General features: G+C 43.0%; 1 protein-coding gene across 3 annotated transcripts in view; it reads left to right on the top strand.

Moving 5' to 3' along the window:
• The window catches only part of myo10l3 (myosin X, like 3), a 62,329-nt gene that overhangs the window by 1,134 nt on the left and 38,034 nt on the right, over nt 1–23,161 (top strand). For all 3 annotated transcript variants that reach the window (XM_085384785.1, XM_085384783.1, XM_085384784.1), the window contains exon 2: nt 12,356–12,454. In XM_085384785.1, coding sequence (XP_085240911.1) covers nt 12,356–12,454 — 99 coding nt within the window. The remainder of the gene's footprint in view (nt 1–12,355; nt 12,455–23,161) is intronic.

Here is a 23,161-nt window from a genome sequence, read left to right as displayed (position 1 = left end):
GGATTTTGACTCATAATCTGCTTTTATTACAGTGATATGCTGCGAAGAGGAAGGTTATTATTTCAGCTCAGTTTTAATCTGGTTTGTGTCTGTTGACCTTTACCAACAGAGCAAGACATCCTGTAGTATTTGCTCCAAATAGGTGTATGTTTTTTGGGGTAGGTTATATTTCATTCTACTTGATTTGTTAGGTTGTCTTTGGACTTGACTGCATTCATTTGCAGTGTTTTAAAATTTTAAGCTAAAATACATATTGGTTTGACTTCGTTGTACTTACTGCTGCTTTTTTACTGTTAAAATTAAACTGAGTCTCTGTAACAGACCACTAATGGACAACAACAGCATAAAAATATATATTTATCTCTACCTGCTGTTTCACATCTCCGGTCTGAGCTGTGTTAGAGGGAATGACTGACCTGTCCTGGTTTTCAAGTGAATTTCGGTGTCATGGAAAGATGCCAGGGTCTTGAACTCCACAGTGCCACAGCTTGGATTTAATTAAGCAGGAATTCTGGAAGTGAATTAAGATAAGGATTAAACTCAACTCTATAAACAAGTGCACCAGGATAAATCATATGGATGTGTCTTTGCTGTGAATGTCGTGGTTGTATAAAGCTGGAACTGTGTAGATAGGAGCACATCTTTTTTAACCTTTTGCATCACAAAACTCTGTTGCAGATCATGCATTAAAGAAATATGCACGTTTACCAATTTGCCAGTTACTAATCTAGAATCGGCTTTTCCTCATAGGCCACTGTTTGTTAAGGTGGAGACGTTGACAAGGGTTAGAAATCATGGTGGACTGAGAGGAGTGGTCATGGGTGTGCTCATCCTGATGGCCCATCCTGTCCACCATAAAACCTTCAGCACTGTCCTTTACCCCACACCCAATACGTTATTCTAATGGAAGTGACCCAACAAAAACACACAAGTATCGAAGGGTGTTTTTTTTATACTGCAAGGCTGCTGGATTTGGCAGACTTTATATTCACATTTTGTTTTTTCAGACATACGAGAAACTCCCTGCCCGCGTCACACCCAAATTTGGATGAATCAGAGCTTCCATTATGAAATTAATTTTGTTTATTTAGCTTTATCCACAATATCTGCTAATTTTAACCGTTTTTCCAGTGAAAAGTTTTATGCAAGAATCCATTTCATATAGCGTATATGAGAAACATTGTTGTGCCTTTGGGCCTCTTCCTTCCTGGCTATTAATTTGCCAGGTAATATGAGCATTATCTATACCTTTGTGCGACCTCCCTTTGTATGTGTGAGCTCCCACACGCACTTTAGATACTTGATACCTTTGTAGAACATCCTGAATCCCAGCTATTTTCTAAACTTGGTAATCAGTTTCTTTATAGCAGCAGCTGCTACACACTGTAAACCCAAGCAAGGAGGACCTTTCCACACCCATTAACCCCTTCATTGCATTACACACCAAATTCCTTCCTCTTAAAGATACTCTGACAGAGGGAATCCCAAATACCCAGCCTTGACCTCCCAAATTCCTGGTCACGGCTGCATGTCATCCATCCTGTAGAGCTGCGGTTGCAAGGCTTTAGGTTTCACACCGTCACCGCTGACCCCTTCACCCTCAGACACATTCTTCCCATCCTAAAAACGTCCCTCGTAGCTCTACGTGTCGCTTATGTCTGGATCTCTGAAGTCGGGGCCGTGGATCGGTATCCGAGGCTGCATTCTGTGGTGAAATGGGTAACGTGAGAAAGGCAAACCTGCCGTAGTAGTAGGTGGACTATTTTCCCCCCTTTGGCGACAGACACTTTTCTGCCCAGTTGTCACTTCCTCCAGCTGCCACTTTAAAGAGCCGAGAATCATTGCTCCCATGCAGCTGGCTGATGGAGTAAGGAAAGAGCCAGGAAGTACAGTTAGGATGTGAAGAAGGAAGGAAGGAAATGTAATGGGACCAGCATTCCTTTTTTTCTTCTAAGCGGTTGTTTTCATTTGTAATTAAAATTGAAGTGCTTATTGTCTGCATTGTCACATCAAATTAGGGGATTTTCAAACAAGGCTCTTTAGAGTTTCGGAGCTGCAGTGAATTAACGGGGCCGGTTGTTTATGATCACAAAGAGGAAGGTATTATTAAGGCAGCGGTTTGAGTGTGCGACAGCAGAACTCCTGCAGCTTTGGAACAATCTGGAGGTGGTTTAATCCACCACAAGAGCACAGAAGCTAATTACCAGCAGCCATTGTCTGACCATGCACCAGAAAACATGGATAATCCGTTCTTATCATGTTACAGATTTGCAGCGTCAGGATTTCGAGACCACAGCTTATTCAACGATTTCCTGAATTTTCCGTTTTAACGTGAAATAAATTGGAGTCAGCGCTCTGCAATATTCTGACCCGATCCCTTCCTAACTCTTTAGCTTGTGTTTGCATTTCTTGTGAGTCTAGCAGTAACCTGACCCCCGTCTATCAGTGCGCTGACCATCACACAGGGAACTCAGCGCTGTGATAACCTCCTGCTGACGCCATGCCGTTGACTTTAGTTTTATCCGCTATGTCACCGAGCTCTTCAGACAAAGCCGTCTGTGTTTGTGGAAATAAAACATATCTCCATCTTTCCACAGTTTCTTTACCAGTGACAAATAACACTGCACAGAATCGTCTCTTCCTGTCTGTTAGCTCCTGATGATGGACGAACTGTTGCTGCGTGGAGTCTCTCGTGGTCTTGGTTGCCTGTAAACCTGAAAGAAATAGTTACCACTCTCACATCTTTACAATCTATATGAAGCTTCTTCTATGTGATGTTCTGTGCACACGTGTTTCTGAACTTAAGCTGCTTTAATACCACAGGAACTTCCACACAGCTTTAGTAACTATTGGAGGTGCCATCATGGTTCATCAGAACTTGGTTTGGAGGATCTTTTTTGTCCTATAGAGTAGATATTTCCTTAGTGATGTAGGCGATTGGTCCAAACCAGTGTGTATGTTGATACAGCCACCATTGGCTGTGGATTAGAGACCTCTCACTCAGTTGAGGCACTACACATGAAAAATCACTTGTAATCTTCTCTCCAACGCCCATCCTTCCTGCCGCCCTCCCTGTGTGTGTGCATCAGGGCCGTTCTGGGTGTGCTGTTCTCTGAAATATTAATCACATCAGGGCACTTGGGCAAGTAAGTCGGTGATGACAGAGAACACTCTCAAACTATTATATGCCAAATCTGCTGAAAAGATACAGTCATACTGATCTATGTACTTTCTTTATTCAATGATAAAACATTCTCTGATGGAAGTAAGTGACTGGCTGAAAGGCTGCAGGGTTTAACTTTGGACCTGGACCCCTTTCTTGAATGGCAGAGCCTCTTGGTCTCTCCCTTCTTTCTTGCCTGCTTACTAATAATCCTGTCGAATAAATGCGAAACAATGCCGCCCAAAAAATCTAACACTCATCCATCCATTCTTTTTTTTTTTTCACTTAGCAGGGACCAAGTTGTACTACAAGTTGGACCAGTTAACCCTACACAGGACAGGCCCTGTCTGGCTTCTTACCCAGGGTCATTTTGTCAAGGGGAGACCCTACCACGGGTCGGTCCTGGGATCACTTGGACATACAAACCCCTCCACTGACCACAAATATAGCTGTATCAGTTGTGTCTTGCATGGGTAAAAAGAAGGTCCTGGTTCTTACTGTTTATTAGTTTCACTGATTTTCTTGGGTAGCCTCCAGAAAGATGTCATATATGTAAATGTCCCAGACTGTTATTTTCACATCTCAGTGGCGTCTTTCTGTCACCAGCGATGTTTCTGAATGATGGGTTGTTGATATTGTAGGCTGACTGGATGTCTGTGCCTGGGCTGCTCATGTTACTGGTGTGGTATCTGCGTTTAGTTTAAAGTGTCAGGCATGCAGTCCCTTCTGTCATTCATATCTCAAAATGATTTTCAGTACATCTCCGTGAGGTAAAGGTGGACGACTCAAATCCAAAGACAAATCAGATTTGTGTGCAGGATTTGAGATTTTTACACAGACAAAATTAAAGATTATTGTCGCTTTCCCTCATGCAAAAATTTTTTAAAAAGTGTTTGTTGTCTTTCACCTTGACTGGCCGACCTGATGGACATAGTGAGATGGTAATGAGTGTCGCTTAAATCCCCTGGGTTCCAAGGTTTCGTCTGGCAGCTTAATAACAGCCAACCTGTGATTTACTGCTCCCAGTCCAGATGTTGACTTTCCTTTTTTAGTCCCCTATGATTACGCTGCACAGAGTCAGCCTATTATGGGATGGAGTATGCGTGTTTCTAAGCTACACCATCCTATGAGTTTAGGTTAAACACATTGCAACTACCATATGTGAATATAGCCTGAGGTGAATTTTTTTTTTTTTTTAAAACAGTAAAATTTGTTGATTCTCGTGAAGCGATTAATGCTATAGCTGTAATTCCAGGACTAATTACAGGGGTGAGCACCCTGTAGAGTTCGAGTACACATCCCACTCTGCATGAGCCTAGCTTGCCGTGGTGTGAAGAGCCTGACTGGAGAAAACAGCACAGCATGGCACAATCCACAGTCATGACATGTTAGCTTTCCCATCCACTCTAAGTGTGTTTTATTATAAGTGTGTGTGTGTGTGGTTAGAGGCCCGGGGCTTTTTGTAGGATGATATGCTGAGAAGCTGAGACTAACATGAGGAGGAATGTCCCGTGTTTTTAGGACTCTCTGTGTGTTTATCTCTGCCACTTGAACGCACTGCTAAACATACTTCATCCCCCTGCTTTGTATAAGAAACACTCGCCACAATCCAAGGAGAGGTTTGAGCAGTTTCACTCATATTTGTTCTGGGATTTCTGATTGGAATCAGTCTGTGTGCTGTTGAAATGCTGCGCGACCAGTGGATCTAATAGTTTTGGCCAAAGTTTCTTCATCCTGACCTCCAGTCCTCCCTCTTTCCTGTTATAAATTATACATCTGACTATAACACACAAAATCCCTGTCTGCTCGTTTGCCCGCAAATTCCTCCAACACCATCAGGAGCTGAGCAACCAAGACTGGCACGCAAGTACATCTTAGCTCCCTGAAGGTTCTTATCTATATTATGATGCCATCATGTTGCTTAGCAACCACTTACCAACAGGTTAAAATGACCCATTTGTAGCGTTTATGCACCTCCTAATAGCATCGTATCATTTCAATGTCATGACAGTAGCATCTAATTTATAGCCACAAAACTTGAATTATGCATTATGTGCTGTGATGTCATCATGCTGCCTAGCAATCACCTAGCAGCTGACGAAAATCACAGACCAGACAATACCATAGCATGGGCGTGTACTGGTAAAAGTAAAATGTGCATTGTAAGCATGTGATGCAGTTCAAATAAAAGTTTAAGGGCATATTTCAAGAAGAAAAGTACAGAGAATGGTTGCACGTCACTAGTGACAATTTGGAGGTTAATTGCAGTTACAAGTTGTAAACTCAGATTAAAGGCAGCTTATTATTTTATTCTGAGTCTTTTATGTTTGTTGCTATCATATCATCAGCTCCTGCTGGATGGGTAACATTTGTTTTAAGGATAATGCTGCGGGAGTGTTTCATGAAGCTTTTCACAATTCATTACACAGGTGGTACTGTTTCTGCAGGCGCTAAATCAGCACCATTTTTAAAAGTGAAACAATATCCTTGCAGGTTTTTAGACTCAGGACATGTAAATAAATTCACTTGTGACAGAGGTTAAAACTGCATTTATTTTATTTGCTTACAGAGTCCTAACAGTGACTTTAACATCGACAGTATCACTAATGTGCAGCTTATCATTGCCAAATTGGATTTGATCAAACCATAAATAGCTTCAGTATGAAACACTCAAAATAATAAAATGCTGAAGATAGGAGAGTTTCTAGTAATCAGTGTGGACAGCATGAGCTACAAGGTCAATGGCAGCGTAACAGTAGCCGGGCTGCTTTGTAAGCTACCACTTTGCTTACCGTGCCCCACACGTCTCACACTCTCAAACACAACACTGACTGAGCAGCATTCCTCGAGTACCTCTGGGTTTCCTGCTGTGTGACCCCATAGCTATCAGACGAATAACAGAGGTATGCAGATGCCAGACGGGCGAGATGCTGGCATGTGGCTCGGTAGATATTCCAAGTCATCAAGCTTTGCTGGAAATCCAATCAAACCTGCAGTAATCACATCATTCGTTGCCTATTTGCCCCGTCCTGTAACCTATTCCATTGTGTGCACCCAGGATCAGGGCGCACGCTTTGATCAGCAGTGGAGTGAAAATATGTTTGCACAGGATAAGGAGGTAAAACGCGACACTGTGCCTGGAGTATGTGGCAGAGATTCAAGTGTTTCTCTTCTTTCTCTTTCGCTCCCGAAGACACAATTTGTTATTCAAATTCTCCTCAATACACTCATTAGCAACACAACAGATTAACGCTGTCAATGGATGACAGGGTGGTGCCCTCGAACCCCGCCTTTGCAGACAGTGTGTATCTGCTGACTGACAGATAAATGGACTACCAAACACACTTGGACACAAAAAAGACACACTCACTTAATCCTGCTTGTGCACACAGACTTGTGCATATTTGTTAGATTAATATTGTAACTCATCTCTTTCAGGTCCATCAAGTGTGATAATGATAATGGCTTGCACGACAGTGATAACAGACTACTGTTTGATTTCCATTTAGCTACGGATACTTCTCAAACAGTCCTTCTCAGTTAACAAAAACATTTTCCTCGGTGTAAAGCTTCTTCTGTTCAGGGTTTAGGCTGTTCTTCAGATTCAAGAACAACCAGCGACCCAACGCCCCCCACCCCACATCATCACAAACAGGGAAAGCCCTGTTCCCCAGGGGACTCCTCCTCCTCCATTAGCTAATTTCTGATCAGCTGCTGTCTCCATCATTAATTCATACGTCTTCTAGCACAGATGCTAGAGGTTGCTTTTAATCTTCTGATTTCTCCCCTCGGTCACACACCCTGCCCTCACCCCATGCTGGCTGGGGGTCGTAGGCTGTAACGTGTGCGGCAGGCAGACTGTGTAGTTGCAACGAGGTAACAAAGAAAGACGAAGACATAAAAGGCATGTGCCGAGACATGAATCCTTGGAAAATCTGTGCAACGGAGGATTTTTCCTTTGTGCTGCAACAACCGCTGCTGAAAAACCCTTGAATTAAATTACCTCCCTTTGAGTGAAGCTGTTCACAAGTAGATACATTTATTTTCACACACATTTACACACTAAACATGTTGTATAAATTAAAATAATTCTCAGGTATACTGTAATAAGGTAATAAATAAGTAGCGTCTTGTGTTTATGAGGGTAAAGAAACTGCAGTTAAGCATGGGCCTTGCTGTTTGTAGGATATACAGGAGACAGTGGTTTAACCTACTGGAAAGTCTTCTGCTCAAAAACCCAGAGGGAGCTTTGCCCAGTTTCCCCCTCCAGCTGCCTAGTCCTACTTATTAATCTCACCATCCACTTGGAAGACTCCCACTCATCCCACTCACCCGATGTTCAGGAGATACCATTACAACTCCTAAAATTTGGCTGTGCTCTGCTACAAAGTGATGTGCTGGTTTTTAAAAATATATATATTTTAATGGTTATAAACATCTATGTTTCAGCTGATATCCCAGCAAACCACCCACTCCTACAAATATGTTTACTTTTAGTTCTGAAAGGAAGAAAAAATTCTTTTTGAAAAGTTCGTTTCAATGATTCCAACATAAATAACTAATAACATATTTTCTGTTGAATAATTATTGCACTGGTTTCTGTGAAAGTGCACAGCATTAGCGTGCAAGTACCAATTTGCTGCTTGACCTTATTAAATGCTACAGATCCCGTCAATGCTCTGGACTGCACATCTGTCTGCACAGTGGTAGCGACACAACCTTGTGACTCTGTTTGTTATGCTAATGCAGTCTTAATCTCTGAGGTGTAAATGCAGCACTGGATTACACTTCTATCCATAAAAATGATGGAGAGAAATCTAAATGAGATTAATCGAGAGCTCGAGTTTTGTGTTGATTTTAAACAAGCATGATTGCAAACCAGATTGTTATTAGCGTTAATCGCCACATTAATTCTTTGAAAGGTGAAGTAGAAAAGGGAGAACGGAAACATATTCCTTTTAGTCGAATATGTTGCTGCTGCACATGTTCCACTGCTAACTTTATCCTCCTCCACATGTGAGCACAACAACAACTGATATGCTTGTCAGGATTCGAGCTGGAGGTTCTCAGGCATCGGTCCTACCTGCAGGGCAGCCGTTCGTTCACCATTCCCCAAAACCACTTTATGATCCAAGAAAGTAGCTTATCATAACTAATTGTTCAGCCGAGTCCAAGTCGGGCTGAGTTAATTAGCTTTCTCTTGTTCTCTCTAATAGGATCACCTGATACATGCCAGACGGCAGAGAAAGAGCCGTGGCACCTTGTACTGTGTATGACCTTAAATATTTAAGGGACATTCATTAGCAAATCCTTGAGCTGGATGTCTTTATACAAGCTGCTGAAACTTAAGCCTCCAGCTCCAGGATCACATCATTCAGCCTGAGTGGTCTCTGTGTCAAAAGGCATGATGGGAGGTTGGCGTGCAGCCTGTTTTGGTGGAGTCAGATTACTATTGTCAGCTGGTTCTGCCTCAGCAGTGCTACACATGCTGAGTGACGTGCAACATTAAGAATTTGAAATTAGCTTGAGCCGGAGATGTCATGGCAGCGTTTCTGCTTTGCTTTTTAATGGCGCTAATAAAACATCTGGTTACCAGAAGCAGAGGAGCCCGCTAACCGACTCTTCACAATTAATCCCACTTGCAACTGGGCTTCATCATCAAATGCACACTGTACTTTCCCATGATTACAAATAAAGATATGACTCTGTTTGTCTAGCTTGGAATGGGAAGCTGTGCAGCAGGAGGTAACTGAGGTCTGTGGGATTTAATACGAGCCGCTACCCATGCTCCTTTGTGTCCCAGCTGGTCTTTGTTTGGGATATTTCCGCCTGGCTAACTGCTGAGGCCTCAGTCAGAGGTGATTGTCTTTGTCCTGACTTAGTGACAGAGCTCCTAAAGATGGAGAGGACGAGGGGGAGGAGTTTTGTTTAGACCATCTGTTGCTGCTTCTTAGACAATTCATCTTGACTTCATACCCTACGGCCTGAGACTCGCATACCAAAATGCAGACGAGTGTCCAATAGTGCCAATGTATATCACAGGCAGCCCTATTAATTTAAGTTTGCATATATTTAATACAATTCTACAGTTTTCTGCAGCTGGTGGCTTATATTTGGCTCCTCACATCACATAATAAGACATTTTTTGGAAGCTAAAGTAGTTAAAACAAGCTAACGTCTACTAGGGGTAACCCCAGTCTCTCCTATCTGAACTGAGCTTTTTCTGGTTGTGCATTAGAAGTTAGCAAGAGGGATTTCTGCCTATACAGCTTACTAGGAAGAACCCAGAACCTATTTAAATGATTTTCAAACCACATGTTTACTGATATAAACCGAGATGTCAAAGCTGGTCATCAGATGTCATCTTTATAGGGGAAAGAGTTAAGTTTGCAAGTCGGAACTATTATGGTGCAGGTGTTAGCTTTATTATTAAGTCAACTTCCTTTATGATTAGTTTTATTTTTTGTCTATAGTACATAAACAAAACAGCAATACGGTAGCACAGCACAGTATCTCGTTGGGTTTTTTTTGCCCACCTTTGATTATAGTGTCTGGGAGAGATTTATCCAGAGTGCGAGTCACTCTTTACAGATGCTGGTGCAGCAGGCTGAGCTGTTATTAGCATCTTTATGGGCCACTTTGTCACTGATGCTTGGTTTACCATATACAGTCACATTTTTTTTATTTGAATTCCTAATTACTTTAATCTAAAAAAACTACGTGTGGTGGGCATGCAGCTGGTATGCAGTGGGTTTTTGTTCATGTGAGTGGAAAAACCTCTGAAACTGACTCAGCTGCTGAGCCACTCAAAACTTTCCTTCACTTTTTGTAGTGCTGAAATTTCTTTATTGAGGCAATACTGGAATGGGTGTGGAAATTTGCCATCTTATGAGCCATCACAGTCCTCTCCTTGTCACGGCTTGCCCCCTGTCTTATTCTGCTGTACATCTCATGCAATCTGTTTGTTACAAAATACTTTCGGCTCTTTTGTCGGCCTTACTGTTAATGTCAAGTCGTGACACAAGAAAGGAAAAAACCCCTATAAGATGACGAGAACTAGCAATATTCTGCTGAATTCCAGTTATGTAACTGAGGCTGATCTTCTTGAAATCTATAGAGCAAACACTTGTAATCCCTGCACTTGAGCAAACTCACGTGAATCAGCTTTTCCCTGAACAGGCCAGGCATGTAAGGCTGGTACCAGGCAGAAACTGGTGTGAAAGTCACCAGTCGTCTCTGTTAATGGGTGGCCACGTGTTGCAGGATACCTCTGTTATATTTCTGTCCTGATGTTTCTGTTTGTCTGCCTCTTTATTCAACACAATAGGAGGCAGGGCATTAAGAGCTGCTCGCACCCTTCCTCTTTCCCTTCTCTCTTCCCCTCTGCCTCCTCCTCCTCCTAATTTACACGACCCTCTTTTGTCCCACTCACTCCTGTCCCCCGTGGTTTAAGAGCCACATTTAGATGTGCTCCATTAGCTGACTGAAAGAAAAAAATCTGCGATGATGGAAGTGTTTCTTTTATTTTAGACTGACTTGCTTTGTCTAAGAAAGAGGCCTGAATCGAAAAATAAAGAAAACATCAGCAATCAGTCATCACACAAGCTGCTGAGGGACTTCATTTATTAGATTTTTTTTAGCGTCTCTGTGTCTCATCTTGTAAATGGAGAGTGGATAAAACAAAAGCATGTTGGTCTTGTGGCAAACACATCTGTGCTTCGTGGATGAAAGTGTGCACACACGTGGCAGCCTGTTGTTAATAGTTAATGTGGATTGATGTCTGGAAGTGGTGACCTTGTCTAAGGTTTCTTAGTGGAATCCATGCATATTGATCTCTTCACTTTGATCCTTTGTTGGTCACACACTTTATTTGCTGATGCTCGTTGCTTCTCTGGCCCCCCCACCGGTGGCACTTGTGATTATTAACCGTGTTCAGCTGTTAAAGCCAAGCTTATTACAAGAGGTTGCAACTTTTTGGGTTAAATTTTGTTAAAATCCACATCCTAGTCGTCTCCATCAACTAAAATGCTAAATGAGGAATTTTCTTTGAGATCGAGGACATTTTTCATACTGCTTTCATCTCTCCTTTGCAAAACTGCAAGTTTCAATTTGAGATTTTGGCTCTAATGAAACAATTAAGATTTTAATTACACAGAAAGTTGCTGGATTATTGTAAGCAATCAGACATGAAGGTGGTACCATCTGTCTTTCTGCAAAACTACATACTCCCGTTTACTATCAGACAAATGCGTATTTAGTCATGCAAAAAGATTTTTACTTTTTATTCCACAGGGTCAGACAGGCGACTGTTTGTTTTCATTTAGTACAGTCTTTCAAACAAAGCCAAATCTATAAATGTATCCGCCGGTGCTAAAGTGGCAAATGCTGTAAGGAAATGACAGTTTGCCTGAGCAATCAGCCTCAGATTCCTGTTATTGCTCCTAGTTACTCACATGCTAACAAACATGTCTGGGAAGGTCAGCGACTCCGTATGGATACGCAAACACTGGAAACTGGGCCGCTGGGATCAGATATTAGTGTCTGTCTGGAAGCGGCATCTGATAATGGCTAGAAGTGTGCTGCGATTTGCCCGACTGAAATATAGAAAACAAAGGAAGGATGATAGACATTTGAATCGATTGATATGCTAAAGTGGTAAATGCTCATTTGGGGTCATAGTCTTTTCCTTTATAAAGGAGACCAGGCACACTGAAAGCATTTTTGACAGTGTATATGACTGAGTGGTGTTTTGACTCTCTGGCACGGACTCATCATGCAGATCTGGTGAACAACTTCTTCGCTTCTAATCATAGTTTAATAAGAGACTAACTGTGTCCATCCAATCTTGGTGAAACAGTGGCTACAGTATGTGGCACATAATGGTAAGCAATTTTGAGGGGATAAAATGGAAAAAGACAGAGAGAAGAAAAGCAGAGAGGATAATTCTTACTTTTAGAGAAATTCTCTGCTCTTGCTCACCCAGCTCTTTTATAATATAGCTAAAAAGCCTGTGCGTGTGGGGAGTGGTGGTCGATCTTTGTCTTCCTTTGTTTCTGGTAATATGAAGAATAAGAACATCAATGGAATACTTAGTATCTGTAATGCAAATGTGTAAGACCTTTGTGTAAAGCGCATGACTCCAATGCAAGCCCAGTGTCCAGATGTTAAGGTTGTTGTGCTATTGTGTTGCAGGGGGCCCGTGTGTGGCTGAGACACAAAGAGCAGCTCCGCCCCTCTACTGTCAGCTCTTGTGATGATTCAACCCTCATCCTCACCACCGACTATGGGAAGGTAAGAAGACGTTCTTTTTCACTAGTCTTGTCCCTGATTCGTCACCTTGGCAGTATATCTGGAACATGAAGCTTTTATCGTTGGTTTAAGCATTCAGACTCTGTGTTTGCAAGTTTACGCTTAAACCAACATTATTCCTTTTAAAAATTAACAAAGCAAAGGCGCTGAGGTGCTCAGAGAGTATTTAAGTGTCCATAGCTGATTGTGTCCATTTAAAATCTCACCCTGGTTTTGTCGTGATCTGCGGAGGCAGACCGTGCGGCGGTGTGTGTGGTGGACCCAGGTGCGAACACAACGAGAGTAGACTGGAGTAAACTTAACTGAAAGCGAGCCTTTATTTTGGCTGGTGACAAGGAGTGCAGACAAGGCAGAAACGCAGAGACAAACTAAACTATGACTAAACTGAGAAAGTAAAACTAGGAAAAACTATGAAGACACAGGAAACCATAACTATGAATACTAAGACTGGCTGTAACAACATGGAGGGTGGGAACACAGACGACACGACACAGACTACATGAAACACAGAGACTAAATACACATGAGGGATGATCAGGGGAAGTGGCCACACATGGGAGCACAGCTGACACACATGAACCTAACGACAGGACAGGAGAAGTGACACTGAATACGCTGACAATGAATACAGATTTTCAAAGTAAAACATGGAGATTAGACATGACAAGAACTAAACATAACCACGCAGACATGACACATGAACCAGGGAGACTTAGTACAGGGGGAGATGACATAAATAACTAAGGAACAAAACTAAACTGCAATCTAGAAATTAACTAGGTGAACTAAGCTAGGTGCAAATGAATACAAAAGATACATGAAACTCAAATACTGGGTCGCTTGACCCAGGACCATGACAGGTTTCTGTTAACTCGTCCAGGGTCGTATAAAGTAAAAGGGGGAGGTTTGTTTCCCATTGTGTATATGTGGGAGACCTAATTGTTTGCACATATGTGTTTCATCTGAGGGCTCTGCAGCGGCATCAACATCTTTTGTAATAAAGTAAGAATGACAGGAATGGAGTCCAGCAATTCACTGGCCTCAGCTTATCTGTTTGGCAGTGCGTGGTGGTCTTTGTGTCTGGAGGAAATCCTGTTACAGAGGCAGAGAGAGAAACAGACACAGGGAAGCAGACACACACACACACACACACACACACACACACACACACACACACACACACACACACACACACACACACACACACACACAGAGGTGGAAGGTCAAAAATAATTTCTCATTCAAGTCTTTGTGAGTCAAAAACTGTAGATCAAAAGAAAGCTGTTTTATCTTGTGTTATATATCTGTACTTATATGCGCTTTGCCTTCAGAGGAGTCCTTCTAAAAAACGGACTTATAAAGTAGAGAGTAGGTTGCTAAATTGTAAGGAAGCTGCATTTTTTTTTCATGCTCGTGCATTAACTGGTTAAAGGAGTACTTGCTTTATTGTCACTGAAACTTTGTGAAGCTCTGGAGTTTTTGTCAGGTGCCCATTTCCACTGGATGCACTGTTTTTATCTAAAAGAGTGCCCCTTTGTACATTGATGTTGTTAACTTTCACACTGTTATTAATATTGTGGCCACACAAAACCAGTATTGGCAGTCCTGTACTGGTTGCTTAGGGCTTATGACAGTTAGCCATGATATTCGATGTCATCCACCATCGTTGCAAAACATTTTGAGCTGCTGGCTCTGGGTCATTTTACATTACATTCAACATTAGAGCCACACTAGTCTATAACACAACAGCAGCTACACAAAGGGTGCTGTCAACGCAGCACAGCAACAACATATGTAAGTTCACTGTTCATCAGTTCTCTCTCATGATCCTCTATCCTTCCTTCCAAGCTGCATTCATAGCTTTGGGACTTTTGCATCCCCATCTCCCTTTTCACATGGAGACTGGAGTTTCAGGCCAGTTCATCCCAGTCTGTTAGGTTACCTGTTCACTTTCTAACACCATCATCAAGTCTGCAAGTGACATAATGGTGTTTGGCCCAGACAGGTGCAACATGACTCAGTTCACAGGGACGAAGCATGGCACCTTGGTGCAGAAACAACAGTCTGACCTTGAACACAAAGAAGAGCAATGAGCTAATAGTGGATCTAAGAAAACAGAAGCTTATTGCTAGAAGCTGTGAATGCATTCCCATCCATATAAATGGTCTGGAGGTGGAACAGATGTCTGCTTTCAAGTAAACTCTATGGAATATGGAATTAAGTACTGGGCCAGTTTTTGGTGTTTGTAGTCTAATTGCGACAGGACTCTGAATTCGAATATGATATTGTTGCAGAATTCAACTGTGGCAACAAGTCAGCTTGTGAAATTTCTTCCTTCATATATTTTCCACAATCAACTGTAAGTGTTGTTGTTAGCAAGTGCTTGGGAACCATAGTACCTCAGCTACAAGGTGGTTACCACATAAAATTATAGAGCTGAGTGCTGAGGTGCTCTGCTGAGTCAACTGCAGAGATCGAGACCACATCCTCAGTATGAAAAACGTGCGCAGGGAGCTTCATGGCATGGTTTCAATGGCTGAGCAGTGTGTAGGTGGCCTTGTACTCGTCCATAAATTGTATCTGTGAGTTCAGGACTTTTAATTGACTCTCAGAGAGAGCCTGGAACAAACAAATCAGGTGACTTTAGTTGACTGCTGCTAACACCTGCATCTGCTAACCAACCAATAGAAATGTCCCATGAAATAATGTGATGAAGTTGACAAAAAAATTGTAAAGAAACAAGAAACAGAAGAAACTTGTAGAAGGATTATTGTCTGCTATCATCATGACTGTATCGAAGATATAGTTGAGAAAGAGTAAAGAACAGTGGAGGACTAGCAGCTGTGCGTGTTGGTTCTAGTTTAGTCTACATGCATTGAACTTGATATCCTGCTCAGGTTTATTAGATCTATGTCACACAGTGTGGTTTCCACAGAGTGCTGGCGCCTTAGATCCTAGTGAACGTTCATTGCCAATGACTCTGCCACAACCACTGACTTTTTTCCATTCTGCCATTCAGGAAGCAATAGAGGCAACTAAACACTTTAGTTTCTTCAGTGCTGGTGTTCTTTGATCTCAGACAGTGAACCATAAATGCACAATCAATAATCTGTGTACATATATACATAATTTTCCCTGTTTTTTGAAACACGTATACATGGCCCATTTACTCATCCTCGGGCCATCGTAGCATCTTCTGCGGTGTTTCTGTGGTCTGTGGAAGGGATGCAGTCAACCCTGCGCTGTCCAAAGGGCAGGGACAACTCTGGGTAATGGAATATGACTGGAGAATGACGTGGAGTGCTACTCCCAAAATATTCCACCACCCTCAGTGGGAGTTAAGAAAAAATAGCATTAGGTTTATGTGGTGCTCCACTTTTTTGACTGGTAGTAGGACCACTGCATTGATGGTGGCCTGAAGCTGGTCTCATATGATCTCGACATGTGAGCAGTGGATGCTGCTTATCGAGCCAGGCACATGTGTCTCTCCTCTGTTTCCAAAGCTGTAACAGAAATGCCAGGAATGTGAGATTGGGAAACAGACCGTCTCCACCATCAGGATTCCTAGCTGACCTGATGTCATCCCCCGTTCCTGGATGACGTACAGTATCTTCTTTTCTTTTCTTTTTTTTCTTTTTTTTTTTTTGCCTGTCCCATTTGGTTCTTTAGCCATCAGAATTGTTGTCTGAAGACCAACAAGGATACCCAATGGATTTACTTTGCCAAATGGATCATCGTGGCATTGCCGTATTGGTCCATTTGGTCGATCTTTGTTTTTATTATTTATTATATTTTATTTTCAGATGTTACAGACGGGACAGACATGAGTGAGGGATAGGAAAGGGAGAAAGAAAGAGGAAGGAAAGGAAAAACAGAAGGGGAGAGGGACAGTGAGAAAGGGGGGGAGAAAAAAAATAAAAATCTCCTGGATCACCTGTTGAGAGAAGAATAGAAAACAAGCAGAAAAAAAAACAAAGCAACATACTAAACACAACACCATCGCATTAATCTAGCTAAGTGTAAACAGCAGTAAATACTAAATATTCAATGTTGTTGTGCAGCACGCAGGACAGATGTGCTTCGAAGTAGCAGCCAAGAAAGGTGTAATTTGGGTCTACGAGCAGTGAACACCCGTGTGCATACCTGTGTGGATCAGCGCGCTTGTATTCCAAAGGTTTCTCCATGTAACGATCTGCTAGGGAGTGTGGGGGGGCCACAGCCCCGTCCTCCGGGGTGTGAAGCGGGTATGGAGGAGATCAAAACTCCAGACATCCAGAGGCCCCCAGAACACAAGAGACCATGGAAGACCAACAGAGGGGCAGCCGCGCCACTGTTCCAGTAAGAGCTGAGGAGAGTCCCAGATGAGGGCTCACTCAGCAGCCGCGGAGCAGAAGCCAGGGGGAGTTGCAGTGACGCGCCCATGAGCTCCGCCGGCCCCCAGCTGTGCCTGAGTGACCGAGCCCCAGGCCGAGAGGCCGGGGGCACGACGTACAGTATCTTCTGAGGTTTATAGGCACTTACTGATCTAGTCTCTGTCTCTTATTTAATTAAGCTTCTCTATCAAGCCCAGGGTATTGTGTCTGTGTATATGTGTTGTCTGCCAGCCTGCCTGTGTCTGTTTCCTACCATATCAGAGGGTGTTTGTTAAATGTATTGTGGCAGCATTTTAAACTCGGGGGTTGGGATATACTATTATCCATTGCTCCCTGCCTGAATGCCCAGCTTATCTCCATAGAGCACCACCGGAGTTTCTTTACCCACACGGCCTGGGCCTGGCTCCTGTCATATTAGCCATCATATCAGCATTCATCACTGCCATAGTCCTGACCGGACGGGTAAAATACAGCAGAGTGAATGTCTTTGTGTGTTTGAGTGCATGGATCCATCTGTGTGTCCGTGTGTGTGTTTGTGGCCAGATGGCACAAGCTGGATTAACGGTGTGTGAGTTATCCCCAGAGGAGTCTACATGTAAAGAAAAGCAGAAAGAGGATCGGCCACCTGAGCCGAATACCTGCTGCTGGGCTGTCATTGTTGTCCCACTTGACCAGTGTTAGTCTACGACCACCAATGAATCGTTTTACACATACAGTACAAAATGCATGTGGCTTGTGGCTTGACTAACTGAGAAAATCAATGGCATTTTTATTAATAAGAAGTGAAAACAGTTCCTTTTTGATGGCCTCAGTTAATAGTGACTGTAAACTAGCCTCCGTCCCGAGTTGATTGTACACTAAAAGCCTTTTTCATGACATTAAGAATTTAACTCGAGCGAAAAACCTATTCTTATCCAGTGTGAATCCTGAAGTTGTCCAGAGCCTGTAGACATGCTGTCTGCAGTTTTAAATGGGTCATTGATGGCCCTTCAGCCTTTTCTGGATAATTAGTCAATGGAGCTATTATGTGAGCCTTTATGTGAGTGATGCACATACACAAGTAAGCTGGAAGAAATAACACAAACATTATTGTTAGCATCTGTTTGTGTGATAAACAAAATCGTTTTTGAGGATTTGGATTTACATGGATACTTTGCCTGATTTTTTGAGCTGTACACAATCTCTCTCTGTTATTTCTTTTCATATTTTCACCAAGCCTCACCCCCACCCCCTTCACTGCCTCTCTTCTCTTGGGTCTGGGCGGGATCCCCCTGCAGCAGATGGATTCACTGTAAGACAGAGGGACTCAGAGTTTTTAAAAAAATGAGAAAGGGAAACAGAGAGAGGCAAAACAGCAACAAACAAGACTGTGTTTGTATCCAGAAGCTTGTGATTTTGTGTCTGTCCATGTGCCCCAGTAAAGGCCTGAATACAGCTGACATTAAAGCATAAGTGCTGTGAGCCACAGAGCCTGACTCCACCTATATGTGAATATTAAGTAGAGTTGCTTGGACAAAGCGCAGCAGCAGGGTGTGGTTTCAAGGAAGAGGAAACAAAAGGGAAGAGCAACACAGCTGCAAAACAACTTTAAAACTCAGTTATTTGCTGTTGCTTCCTTTTAGTCTGTGTAATTTTTGTATCATTTTAATTTATGTTATATAAATTTCTTTCTAAGGATGAAAAAACCCCAAACAATCTGCCAGTTATGTATTTCTTTAAGTCATCTGCTGTAGCCTATCCCAACCATCCCAGAGGGAAAGCCGGGGTACACCTGGACACCATGAATGTGACTATCCATTGATTTTCTTTTTATATAATCATTTTTATTTTAGATTAATGTATTGTTTTATCAAGAAAGCAGGGATAGAGTGCAGGAGGAATGACATGGAGGAAATGGCCTGGGGCCAACTTCAGTCCGGGCCCTCGGAGAGACGTTTCAGGACATGGGTCATCTGTTCGACCCAATGAGTTTAATTTTATTCATATTTTTTTATTTGTATTTCATGCACACATAACGATTTTTTGTGGGCTTACAAGACACAAAAAGTACAGGCACAGTGGTCAAACTTTTCATTAAATTTCTTTTATGTTTGTTATTTTACAGCTTGGCCTTCAACAAAATAATCTTCTTTCTCTGCTCAGCCTACCAAATAAAACAGCCATAAAAAGGTTTTCTTGCAAAAGTGCAACTCACTTTTTATGAGTCAACAGAAATGGAGGACATTTTGCCAACAATTATGTAATATCATGTCTTTAAATGATGGGAAACAAAACAAAATGAGCCTGATTGTCTCTCTGAGGCTTATGCCAGTGTTTCTGAATGCATGTGTAGTATTGTAACAGTGTAGCTGTTCTGTGTAATGCAATAAAATCATAATGTATGTTGATGTCTATGTCTTTATCGCTATCTTGACATATTAACAGGTTGCTTAACCTTATACGTGGGGTATCAGATCGATTTGTCACAAAGTAACCTGCTCAAGGAAGTGAATGACACTTTTTTTCAAACAAAATAAAGATTTTTTTACTCATTAGTGTGGGCATGACTGCAAAATGTTAGTCTATATCAAAGCATTTGATATTTTGGGGGTGTGGGATAGCTCTTTATTTTAAAAGCACAGTGTCACAAAGACAGGAAAGTAGGGAGAGATGGACTCAAACCCAGGCCCCTGCAGCTTTTTGGCACATGCGTTATGGGAGGTTCCCATCCCATATCTCCAGTAAATTCTCCAGAGTAATGATGATTTATGCAAACTGGAGATATTACTCCAGTTTGCATAAAACAGAGTTACAACTTTAAGTTCAAGGAAACCCAAAACACCTGCATATGCAGAACACACATGACCTGTAGAGTTATGTGTCCGCACCGAATCCTAATCTGTTAAATTTTTGAAAATTATGTAAAATATGTCTTTTCACTGAGTTGTATAGGACATTAGGTTAAATTAGGAGAGAAACTAAGCGAAACACGGGGTGGTTAGCACTGTCGTCTCATAGCAAGAAGGTCCTGGATTCAAGTCCCCGCCCTACATGAAGCCTGCGTGCCTCCCCTTTGTCCTTCCCCGAGGACTTTGGCCTCTTCCTGCATCCCAAAGACATGCACGTTAGGTTAATAGGTGATTCTAAATTGGAAGTAGGTCTGGATATGAGTGTGAATAGCTGTTCTATCTCTCTGTGTGTTAGCCCTGTGATAGCCTGACGACCCAACCAGGGTGTATCCTGCATATAGTCATCATATAAATGAACACTGGGGCTTTTTGCATTTTCTGCTTTGTGTGCTGCGCGTGTGTCCAGCATCATAGCTCTCTTGTGCATACAGCCTCCATTTGTAGAAGATCAATTTGCACCGCAGACAGCTTTGCTAATCAATCATGTCGTTGTAAGTGGCATGAAATAGTTTCCATCATTACACCACTCCAATCATTAACAGCGGTGACGCTGCCCCCTCTGTGGAACAGGCGTTGTGATAATTGTCTCAGGGATGTCTTGTCTGAAAGGTTATGACTTAAAAATGTTAAATGGACAAATTTAACAATAAATTCAAGCTGTGATTTCATTTGGTTTCGTTGAAAGGAGGAAAAATAGAAATCCATGCGTCTCAGGTGTCTTTTATCTCTTCCCCAAGAGGAACTCGTGCAGTCGATAAATCATTTGAAAACAAATTAATAACGATAAATATTGATGAGCTGTGGCTATTAGGAGAAAGTTCAAACTTCTCTCACAGGAAAGCAACCAACAATGAAACCAAGATCACAGTGGGGCAAAACAGAGGAATGTGAAACCTTTTGATGCCCAAAACTTCAGCTCAGTTTGCCCCTGGGCATCTCTGATGTTTCAGGGAGGAAAAAGTCCCTGCGGCTCGCTCTGTGAAATCTGAGCCACAAGTTATTTAAAGAAGATCAGAAACAAGGTGATAATGTGCACGGAGACAAACACCCACTCTGTGTCCCGACATACACAAAAATGCAAACAGGTAAATTATCTCCCCGTGTTACACTCTGCTCCCAGCCACCTTAAAGCTGCTTTGAACTTGCATTTGGTGAATGCTAACATCAGCAGTCAGTGTTATTGTAGATATCTGCTGTTTGTCATCAGTGTCAACAGAAACGCTTTTTAAACCACGTTTTTGTTTGGCGGTCTCAGTAATTATCTTAAAAAGAAAAAGAAACCAAAGAAAATCCATCAGAGTGTTTAAAAATGGCATCATTCCCTTTAAGTGACTGGTGTAAATGCTAATGCTGCTGACTGTGGATGTATTCAAAGTGAAAAGCCTTTCTGATTTATTAGTCACTCAGGCCCCATAGTGAATCTTCACCAATTTGCCAAAGGAGAGGGTGGGGTTAAAGCCAAATGTTGAAGGACATCTGGCTGCAAATCTGCAAACTTCTGCTCGCTGAATGACATCATTGCACAAATTGCTTTTTCTCAAAGGTCTTTACTCATTTATAAACGTTAATACCACAGAAACATTACTGACTACATTGTTGTTGTGACTTTTTCTCATCATACACCCATTCTATTATTTTGAAAAGTACGAGGCTACTCGGTGAGAGTTGTGTTACTTTTGTGTGGACACAGTCGCCCCTGCTAAGACGGTACGGTGTTATCCTAATAACAAACCGTGGGTAACACAGGAAGTCAAAGCTGTCCTCAACATGAAGAAGAAGGCTTTCAGGAGCAAAGTGAAGGAGGAGATGAAAGCAGCACAGCGGGAGGTGAAACGCTGCCTGAGGGAAGCAAAGGACACCTACAGGAGGAAGGTGGAGCAGAAGTTGGAGAGGAACAATATGAGGGAGGTCTGGAATGGTGTGAAAACCATCACAGGCCACAACACCAAGAAAAGCACAGTGGGGGGGACTGTGGAGAAGGCAAACGAACTCAACAACTTCTTCAACAGGTTTGACCAGCCCACAACCCCCCCACCCTCACCCTCACCTTCACTACAGAGTCCTCCCCCCACTCTCCTGCCTCCCTCGCTTCCCCCCCTTCCTGACACCATGACACCCCCCTCCTCCAATCCCTCTCTCAGCAGCAAGACATCTCCCCCCCTCCCCTCCTCCCAAACATCTCCCAGTGTCACAGTGGATCAGGTCAGGAGGCAACTGAGGAAGCTTCGCCCCAGAAAGGCAGCAGGCCCAGACAAGGTGTGTCCTAGGATGCTAAAGGCGTGTGCTGCTGAACTTGGGGAGCCGCTACAACGAGTCTTCAACCTCAGTCTGCGACTGGGGAGAGTGCCCGCCCTATGGAAGACATCCTGCATCGTCCCGGTCCCCAAAAAGAACCGGCCCAATGAGCTGAATGACTTCCGACCGGTGGCACTGACGTCACATCTTATGAAGACTCTAGAGCGGCTCTTCCTCAACTTCCTCCGACCACAGGTACAACATGCCCAGGACCCACTACAGTTTGCATACAAGGCGGGTGTCGGAGTGGAGGATGCCATCCTGTACCTCCTACACAGAGCCCACTCACACCTGGATGGGGGAAAAGGCACGGTCAGGATACTGTTTCTTGACTTTTCCAGTGCCTTTAATACCATCCGGCCCTGTATGCTTCAGGAAAAACTGAACAGGATGGAGGTGGACCCCTGCCTGGTGGCTTGGATCTCCGACTACCTCACCGACAGACCACAGTACATCAGGCTGAAGGACATCACGTCTGACACTGTGGTCAGCAGCACAGGAGCACCACAGGGAACTGTGCTGTCCCCTCTTCTCTTCACCCTGTACACCTCTGACTTCTGCTACAACTCTGAATTATGCCATATTCAGAAGTTTGCAGATGACACGGCCATCATGGGGTGTATCTGGGATGATCAGGAAGAGGAGTACAGAAGTCTGGTGAGGAACTTTGTCGCATGGAGTCACACAAACCACCTGCAACTCAACACCTCAAAGACTAAGGAACTGGTTGTGGACTTCGGGAGGTCCAGAGAAGGTCCACTGCCGGTTCAGATAGAGGGGGAGGAGGTGGAGGTGGTCAACAAGTACAAGTACCTCGGGCTGTGGGTGGACAATAAACTGGACTGGTCATGCAACACAGAGCACCTGTATAAAAAAGCCCAAAGCCGACTGTACTTCCTCAGGAGGCTGAGGTCTTTTAACATCTGCAGGAAGCTCCTGAGGATGTTTTACCAGTCGGTGGTTGCTGGAGTACTTTTCTATGCTGTGGTGTGCTGGGGGAGCAGCACAGCAAAGAGGGACTCATCCAGGCTGGAGAAACTGATCAGGAGGGCTAGCTCTGTGGTCGGCATGAAGCTGGACACTCTGGTGAGAGTGGCAGAGAAAAGGACATTAAAGAAACTGCTGGACATTAT

The sequence above is a fragment of the Rhamphochromis longiceps genome, linkage group LG16, assembly GCF_057381845.1.
Source record: "Rhamphochromis longiceps isolate RC_006_pf linkage group LG16, R_longiceps_female_GT1.1, whole genome shotgun sequence".
Taxonomy (NCBI): domain Eukaryota; kingdom Metazoa; phylum Chordata; class Actinopteri; order Cichliformes; family Cichlidae; genus Rhamphochromis; species Rhamphochromis longiceps.
The sequence above is the reverse complement of the archived record's forward strand: the minus strand, read 5'-3'. Positions and strand labels throughout refer to the sequence as shown.